The sequence below is a fragment of the Alnus glutinosa genome, chromosome 11 (genome assembly GCF_958979055.1).
Source record: "Alnus glutinosa chromosome 11, dhAlnGlut1.1, whole genome shotgun sequence".
Lineage (NCBI taxonomy): Eukaryota > Viridiplantae > Streptophyta > Magnoliopsida > Fagales > Betulaceae > Alnus > Alnus glutinosa.
The window spans coordinates 2,490,273-2,499,596 of NC_084896.1; the positions used below are offsets into that span (position 1 = coordinate 2,490,273).

The 9,324-nt window shown below is 46.0% G+C and overlaps 2 protein-coding genes across 2 annotated transcripts; one reads left to right on the plus strand and one right to left on the minus strand.

Moving 5' to 3' along the window:
• Window positions 1–5,616: 5,616 nt before the first annotated feature.
• LOC133882022 (uncharacterized) lies at window positions 5,617–7,145 on the minus strand. Its single transcript, XM_062321105.1, has 2 exons — window positions 5,906–7,145; window positions 5,617–5,807 (listed from the first exon to the last, which is right to left on the minus strand). Exons 1-2 carry the CDS (start codon window positions 7,143–7,145, stop codon window positions 5,617–5,619), a joined length of 1,431 nt encoding a protein of 476 aa, XP_062177089.1.
• A 1,096-nt stretch (window positions 7,146–8,241) lies between these two features.
• Window positions 8,242–8,859, plus strand: LOC133882023 (uncharacterized). The gene has a single exon (XM_062321106.1). It carries the CDS (start codon window positions 8,242–8,244, stop codon window positions 8,857–8,859), a length of 618 nt encoding a protein of 205 aa, XP_062177090.1.
• The last annotated feature ends 465 nt before the right edge of the window (window positions 8,860–9,324 follow it).

The following is a 9,324-nucleotide window of genomic DNA, read 5'->3' on the forward strand; positions in this document are numbered from 1 at the left end:
ATGTATTAGTCGGTTGAAACACATAAAATGTCCTTTATCCACCAAAAATCCAATTCATTCCAAAAGATAAAGCTTTAAATGAATGGAACTTGAACAACTAACATGATATATCATTAAATGAGCAAGTGGTACACCAAGATTGTGAGTGTCATCAATGGAAAGGTTTCATCCTCAACCCTAGTTGAGGTTACTAGCCTTCCATGACTAAGAACACCACAAGAACATGATGAACAACCATGGAAATAAAAGAAAAAGCTTTACAAAGAGAAAGTATATGAAAATAAACTACTGATTTAAACTACAAGAAGCACGAAATTAAACTTCCACAGAATTGCTACTCTATTCTCTACAACAATCTACCACACTCTATTTTTCTCCACTCTCTATTCTCCTCCCTTCTCTATGGCATGGTGCTGCCTTTTATATAGAAATAGCATGCTGCAGGTTGCTGTCTTGGAGAGGAGTTGCTGCCTTCACGTGCTGTCCAGCAGCTTGGACAGTATGGAGATGCTGTCCAGCACATAGAGAAAGTGAAGTTGCTGCTTGGGGAGAAGAGTTGCTGCTGTCCATGCTGTCAAGTGCTTGAGTTGCTGCTGTCCATGCTGTCAAGTGATTGAGTTGCTGCTGTCCAGCACATAGAGAAAGTGAAGATGTTGCTGTCCAGCCCTTAGAGAAAGTGAAGATGTTGCTGTCCAGCCCTTAGAGAAAGTGAAGATGTTGCTGTCCAGCCCTTGAAAATCACATGTGCTGTCTGGTGGAGATGATGAGCTGCTGTCCCTTGAGTGGAAAAGTTGCTGCCCAGCTTTGTTCTTCACGTGTTGTACAGCAGATTTGGGAGACAAGGAGCAAAGAAATTAAGAGAGATGGTTCCGGATTTTCGGGATGATCCAACGACTAAAATTAAAACAGCCATATCTTTTTCTATACATCTCCAAACTGGCTGAAACTTGTTGCGTTGGAAAGCTGACATCTTGAACTTCAATTTAGACCTAAGAAACTCTCAAAACGGATACCGTTTGGTCCTGTTATGATAAGTCTAAATCTAGTAGTCTGCTGCATCCGAATTTCCTTGTATTTTGCTTGAATTATATCATTTCTCTCTTATTGTCCTACAAAACATAAAAACACTAAAACTAACCAAAACATTAGAAGATAACAAGGCTAAAGGTCTAACTAGTGCAAATCAAGGGGTCCAAATACACAATATTTGGTACTCATCACTCCCCGTGACTGCTGGGGATTATCCGACCACAAAAACTATTATGGTTAAGTTTTTGTTGATCGATAAACCCTCGGCCTACAACGCAATCATTGGAAGAACAGCACTTAATGATCTGAAGGCGGTCACTTCCACTTCACATTTGAAGATCAAATTCCCAACCGAGAGAGGTGTTGGAGAAGTAAGGGGAGAACAAGGAGTGGCATGTCAGTGTTACAACATAACACTGAAAGGGACCCCTTCACAGAAGAGTTGTAGGGAGAAGGGCGAGCAATAGCAATCACAGTAGGGGGAACCAACCGAGGAGATGAAAGAATTTGAAATAGGAGGTAACGGGAAAAAAGTTAGGGTCGGATCCCTGTTATCTCCGGAAGTCGAAGAATCCTTGGTAGCTTTCCTACGGAATAATACCGACGTGTTGGCCTGGTGCCATGACGATATGCCAGGAATTGATCCTTCGGTAATTTCGCATAGGCTAAATGTCGATCCTAATCATCGACCCGTTAAGCAAAAAAGAAGATGCTTTGCTCCAGAAAGAAACCAAGCCATACATGAGGAAGTGGAAAGGCTATTAAAAGCCGGTTTTATCCGAGAGGTGGACTACCCTCAGTGGTTGGCCAACGTTGTCTTGGTGAGAAAGTCGAGCGGAAAATGGAGAATGTGCGTGGACTTCACCGATCTCAACAAGGCATGCCCAAAAGATAGTTTCCCTCTCCCCCGGATAGATGTCCTAATCGACTCCACCTCGGGGCATGAGCTCCTAAGCTTTATGGATGCCTTCTCGGGGTATAATCAGATACACATGAGCGAACTCGATCAAGAAAAAACCTCTTTCATCACTGACCGGGGGTTGTATTGCTATAATATGATGCCATTCGGCTTGAAGAATGCCGGTGCAACCTATCAACGGCTAGTCAACAGAATGTTCCGTGACCAAATCGGAAGGAATGTAGAAGTATATGTGGATGACATGTTGGTGAAAAGCCGAAAAGCGACCAACCATCTGACCGATCTCGAAGAAACCTTTGACACATTAATGAGATATCAAATGAAGTTAAACCCGGCGAAATGTGCTTTCGGCGTCTCATCCGGAAAGTTTCTGGGATTCATGGTCTCGAGTAGAGGAATCGAGGCAAACCCTGAAAAAGTCCGAGCTGTACTTGAAATGCAAGCTCCTCGTACAACAAAGCAACTGCAGCAATTGACCGGGAGAATTGCAGCCCTAAACCGGTTCATTTCTCGGTCAACAGATAAATGCTTACCCTTTTTCAAGATACTCCGGAAGGCGTTTGTTTGGAACGACGAGTGCAAAGTGGCTTTCGGTCATTTGAAAGAATTCCTAGCCAACCCACCGCTCCTAAGCTCACCAGAAGAGGGGGAAATTCTCTATCTATACTTAGCAGTGTCATCATCCGCTGTTAGCTCGGTCTTGGTTCGGGAGGAGTCCGGACTGCAAAAGCCAATATACTTCACAAGTAGGGCGCTACACAGGGCCGAAGAAAGGTATCCCCGGATTGAGAAGTTAGCTTTTGCCCTTATTACTTCCGCCCAAAGGTTGCGACCATACTTCCAGGCACATGCTATAAGGGTACTCACAGAGTATCCTTTGAAGAAAGTATTGCAAAAGCCCGACCTCTCAGGAAGGTTAGTAAATTGGGCCGTGGAACTCGGAGAATTTGACCTGGAGTTTTATCCGAGAACCACCATCAAAGCCCAAGTTCTGGCAGACTTTATAGCAGAATTCAGCAATCTCCCCGAAAGCCATGAAATGCTTACGAAAGAAGCCTGGATAGCCTATGTGGATGGATCATCCACGAAATCCTGAAGCGGAGCTGGGGTGGCCTTGATAACACCGGATAAGGAGGAAATCGCAGTGGCATTGAAGTTAGACTTTCCAACAGGAAACAACGAGGAGGAGTAAGAAGCAGTAATAGCAGGCCTTAGCCTGGCAGAACATCTGGGAACAAAAAACCTCGAAGTACGAAGCGACTCACAGGTTGTTGTCGGCCACATCCAAGGAGGATCTTAGGCCAAAGGTGAAAATATGATAAAGTACCTTGCCAAGGTGTTGGGTTTTTGGGATCGCTTCGAGCAAGTGGTGGTTACGCAAATCTCGAGGGCCGAAAATGGACGAGCCGACGCATTAGCTCGGCTGGGATCAGCAACGGACGAAATAATTTCAGCTTCAAAACACCGGGTTATCATTCTGAACAAACCTTCCGTGGAGGATGTCGGATCGGTAATGCAGATCGATAACGCCTACGTAATTCCTGAATGGGCAAGGTACATGATTGAATATCTCAAAAATGGACAACTGCCAAATGACAAAAGGGAGGCTCGGAAAATTCGGATGCAGTCAGCACGATACACTCTTGTCGACAACATTCTATATCGCCGAGGCTATTCACTCTCATTATTAAAGTGCCTCTCGGGGACTGAGGCCAAGTACGTGTTAAAGGAAATTCATGAGGGAGTCTGTGGCAGTCACTCGGGGGGTAGAATGTTGGCACACAAGGCTGTACGAGCGGGCTACTATTGGCCAACGATGAATCAAGAGTCAATGGAAATGGTCCAAAGGTGTGACAAGTGCCAAAGGTTCGCCAGGTTACAAACCAAACCACCAGCAGAACTTAGCTTGGTTTCTTCACCATGGCCGTTTGCCCAATGGGGGGTTGACATTGTAGAGCCCATGCCCACCGGAAAGGGGAATTGCAGATTCCTAGTGGTTGCAGTAGATTACTTCACCAAATGGGCAGAAGCAGAGCCTTTAATGACTATCACGACCGGGGCAATTAAAAATTTCCTCTGGAAGGCAATCATATGTAGATTTGGGATACCTTACGCCCTAATAACTGACAATGGAACACAATTCAACTGCAAGCCATTCCAGGAGTGGTGCGATGAGCTCAAGATTCGACATTTTTTCTCGTCGGTATATTATCCCCAGTCAAATGGGCAGGTCAAAGCGACAAACAAAACTCTGGTGAAAATATTGAAGAAAAAACTCCCGAAGCGTAAGGGAGGATGGGTAGAGTACTTACCGGAAGTTATGTGGTCGTACTGGACGACAGTCAGCTCGGCAACTTCCGAAACTCCTTACTCACTAGCCTTCGGGGTCGAAGCGATGATACCAGTTGAAATTGGTTCCCCAAGCTTCCGCATTCAGCACTATAATCCCGGGTTCAACAACATAGGATTAAAGCTACACCTAGATCTTCTGGAAGAAAAACGAGCAGATGCGAAAGTCAGAACTGCCGCTTATCAAGAAAAGGCAGCTCAGAATTATAACAAAAGGGTAAAGCCCCGATCGTTCAATGCTGGCGATTGGGTGCTATGGAGGATTACTGCGGCAGCCAAGGACCCCACAGAAGGGAAGCTGGGGCCGGTCTGGGAAGGACCATTCCGAGTTATTAAAAGCAATCCAAAAGGAGCGTACCATCTTGAAGATACAAACGGGAAAAAGCTGCAAAGACCATGGAATGCCGAGCATCTCCGGAAATATTATATGTAATTCCGGTTATATTATATGTAATCTGTTTATTTTTAGACTTAATGTTTATCAATAAAATGCAAATTCAGACAGCATATTATATCCAAATACAACATTCGCAAGATTGAGGCTTGAATCACGTTGAGGGGATTCAAGTCGGTCAAGCTCCGAGTTTTGAATCACGTTGAGGGGATTCAAACCGGTCAAGCTCCGAGTTTTGAATCACGTTGAGGGGATTCAAACCGGACCAATGCCAAGGCTTGAATCACGTTAAGGGGATTCAAGTCGGTCAAGCTCCGAGTTTTGAATCACGTTGAGGGGATTCAAACCGGACCAATGCCGAGGCTTGAATCACGTTGAGGGGATTCAAGTCGGTCAAGCTCCGAGTTTTGAATCACGTTGAGGGGATTCAAACCGGTCAAGCTCCGAGTTTTGAATCACGTTGAGGGGATTCAAACCGGACCAATGCCGAGGCTTGAATCACGTTGAGGGGATTCAAGTCGGTCAAGCTCCGAGTTTTGAATCACGTTGAGGGGATTCAAACCGGACCAATGCCGAAGCTTGAATCACGTTGAGGGGATTCAAGTCGGTCAAGCTCTGAGTTTTGAATCACGTTGAGGGGATTCAAACCGGTCAGGGTCTTAGATCCAAATCAAATTTAAAGATTTCAAATTCGAAGTTCAATATTCTGAATCAAAATTCAAGAATAAAATAAAACAGCCTGATAAACTTAGGCTCAAATCAAAAATTTACACTTAGCCAAAATTGGCTAAGTGTAAAAGTATGAGTATGCGGAAGAATAAAGTAAAATATATACAACACCAATATACGTTTTCCAAATAAGTTTTCCGAATGTTATTAACATGGAAAAGCAAAGGTCAACGAAAACACCGAAACAAAAGGCGTGCTAAGTTCTATCTGCACTCGGTTCCTCAGGAACTTGGCTATCAGGAGCCTCAATTTCAGCGGCCTTAGTCGAAGCACCTAAGTCTGCCGGCTCAGTCACCTCATCAGCTATTTCGACATCTTCACCAACCCAGTACGGGACATCAGGAATCAAGTCTCGGCCAATTTCCCGTAGCTCCAAGATAGCCTGCTCTGGAACATCCATAAAGTCGGTATAATTCAACCCGGCAAAATTTGGGGAAGGCGTCGGAGGGTTAAGCACGAATTCTTTAAGGGAAACAAAACCCCACCTAAATCCATTAACCTAGGTTCGATCTCGAACTCGAGTGAAAGCAAGAATCTGATTATGGAACCGGTCGGCCTTTGCTTTATATCTTCGGTGGGGAATTTCATGCTCAGGTGAGGGGTTGAGGTCACAGCCCTAAATTCATTGAGAGCTGTTCTCCCGAGGATGGCGTTGTAGGCCGATGGTCGGTTGATTATTAAGAACCGAACCATCACCGTCCTCTGCCTCGGGTACATTCCTGCTGTGACCGGAAGCTCAATGGACCCGAGTGGGAGCACTTGCTCTCCTGTGAATCCCACAAGCGAATATCTCGTCGGGATCACCTTACTTCGATCGATCTTCATTCGCTCGAAGGCTGACCTGTAAAGGATGTCAGCCGAGCTTCCTGTGTCAACCAAGACGCGGTGTATTTTGTGGTTGGCTATTTCCAGACTCAGTACCAGAGCGTCGGTATGTGGAAGAGATACCCCTGCGTAATCATCATCCGAGAACCCGATCACTTGTGCGTCTTGTTTTTGGGACTTTGGAGGTTTCTGCACCGAGTATACCTCGAAATCCCGTAGCTGCCTTGCATATACCTTCCGCGCCGAGCTAGACTCCCCGCCTCCTCCGAAACCCCCCGAAATCGTTTGTATTTCCGGAAGGTTTTCCTGCCGTTCTGGCCTGCGTTCTGGTTCCCTTCCCCTTTCTTGATTTCTTCCTCGATCATCCCGGGGATTGTTTTGATCCTGATGGAACCGATTCTGATGGGGGCGATTGCCGTGCTCCGGGTTCTGCTGAATTCTCTGATCTGCGAGGAAACGGACAAGTTTTCCGTTTTCTATGAAGCGTTCAATCAGAAGTCTCAAGGATATGCAGGCTTCTGTGCGATGCCCGGTAGTGTCATGAAACGCACAATACTGGTCGGCGTATCGTGAATGAGGATTTGCGAGCACCGGTCTGGGTTTTCGGTACGTCGGGTCTCGTTTTATTTCTAGGAGAACATCCATAATGGGTGCATTGAGGGGTGTCCAGTTGTGACCCCTTAGGGACTCCTGATCCCGCTTTGGCCTCGCCTCTTCTTCTGGAACCCGCTTCCGTTCTTCCTTCCGAAGATTCTTCTTTTTTGGATTCCCGGAGGTGGATGGGCGAGTTCTCTCGGGTCCCAACAGAGCTCGGAGTGTCTCCTCCTGGTTAATGTACTTCTCGGCTATACTCATAAAGCCATCTAAATTCTGAGGGGGCTTCCTGGCTATATCAGCCATTAGTGCTCCATCTTTTCGGATTCCCTGAAAGAGCCTATCTTCGTTATCCTGTAAATAAAACAAACTACGTCGGGGGGAATCCGACAATCCCACTCCGATGCCTTTGTCAGTTTTTATCTTAAGTGTATATCACCCTTGTATCACAATGAGCAATCTAAATTACCTGTTCAGTAGTGAGGTATTTATACATGTCATGTTGCGAACGATCTGGTTCTTTCATTGGATCACGTGTCAGGTTTGGAGCACTTGTCGACCGCTCGAATTGTGGGATTAAGGCACACGCTTTACGATCGTGGCCAGGTTGGTCTTCAACCGTCTGGAGATCGTGGAGAGTAGTGCTTCACGACCACTTCTGGAATCGGTTCTCAACCGCCCTCACGATCGTGGCCAAGTCGGTCCTCAACTGCTCTTAGATCGTGGGGACGCCTTCCTAAGTAGTAGCGATCGTGTAGGTAGTGGGTTTTCTTCCCTGGTTGGTACGAGGTCGGTAATTTACCGTCATTGAAATTAACGTGGCACTGGTAAATTACCGACTTTAAGTAATCATTCTCTGAAGTTAGCCGAGAATGATTCTGATGGGCTGTAATTCTGGCCCATACATACTAAAGGGAAGAAAACCCCTTCCGCCTCTTAAAAGTTCCGAGGCAGAATACATAATAAAGGAAATACACGAAGGGGTCTGCGGGAACCATTCTGGCTCTCGGATGTTGGCACACAAAGCAATGAGAGCCGGATACTACTGGCCAACAATGAATAAGGATTCAGTCAAAATCGTCCGAAAGTGCGACAAATGTCAGAGGTTTGCCCGGGTGATGAAGCAACCCCCTGAAAAACTGAGCCCTATCACTTCGCCGTGGCCATTCGCAAAATGGGGGGTCGACATAGTCGGGCCTATGCCACCGGGAAAAGGTAGGCGGAAATTCCTGCTTGTCGCGGTAGACTACTTCACCAAGTGGGCTGAAGCTGAGGTACTCGCCACTATCACTACCGCCAACGTAGTAAAATTCCTCTGGAATTCAATCATATGTCGATTCGGTATCCCACACGCTTTTGTTACCGACAACGGAAAACAGTTCGACTGTGGACCGTTTCGAAAATGGTGAGCCGAACTCCGTATCAGAAATTATTACTCAACCCCGATATATCCACCGGCGAACGGACAAGTGGAAGCTACGAACAAGACTCTTCTCAGAACACAAAGAAGAAGCTCGGCAAAAAGAAAGGAGCTTGGGCAGAATATGTACCCGAGGTACTTTGGGCCTACCGCACCACGACACGCACTCCCACCGGGGCTACTCCTTTCTCTTTAACTTACGGTTCAGAGGCAATTATCCCTGCTGAAGTCGGATCACCCAGCTTCCGAGTATCACACTACAATCCGGGACTCAACGACGAAGGAATCAAGCTCAATCTGGATTTGCTACAAGAAAGAAGAGATGAAGCGCAGGTAACATGGGCTGCGTACCAAGATCGAGCTGCCCGTTACTTCAACAAAAAAGTAAGCCCACGAAAGTTCCAACTCGGAGATTGGGTTCTGAGAAAAGTAAGCCCGATCACCAAAGATCCAATCGAGGGAAAGCTCAGAGCAAAATGGGAAGGCCCATACAGAGTTATACGATGCCACGACAAAGGGGCATACCATTTGATTGATACGACCGGCAAAGAATTACCAAGAGCCTGGAACGCCGACCATTTGAAGAAGTATTTTATGTGAATTGCTTGTACTATGTTTACTGTTGTTACCAAGTTGGCACCACCAATGTATGTTTATTCACAGTTCAATTCAAAGCATGGAATCTCAGTTCAAATTAAACCAGACCAGATCAAATCAAAGCGTCGCTCCCTCGGTTCGAACTACAACCGACCCGGAGCACGCACCGGACATATCCTCAATATTGACTCGGACAAATCACCAAATTTGTCCGAAGTCATTAAGGAATGTCTCGGTTCAAATCAAACCAGACCAGATCAAATCAAAGCGTCGCTCCCTCGGTTTGAAATACAATCGACCCAGAGCACGCACCGATCATATCCTCAATATTGACTCGGACAAATCACCAAATTTGTCCGAAGTCATTAAGGAATGTCTCGGTTCAAATCAAACCAGACCAGATCAAATACAACTCGGTAGCATAAGCGAAACAAAAGTTTATGTGAACACATCAAAATACCAAAGTAT

Coding starts and splice junctions, on each gene's coding strand:
- LOC133882022 (XM_062321105.1), bottom strand. CDS start 7,145: ATGGCTGATATAGCCAGGAAGCCCCCTCAGAATTTAGATGGCTTTATG. Junction 5,808..5,905: donor ACCTAGGTTAATGGATTTAG/GTGGGGTTTTGT, acceptor TGGATGTTCCAG/AGCAGGCTATCTTGGAGCTA.
- LOC133882023 (XM_062321106.1), top strand. CDS start 8,242: ATGGTGAGCCGAACTCCGTATCAGAAATTATTACTCAACCCCGATATA.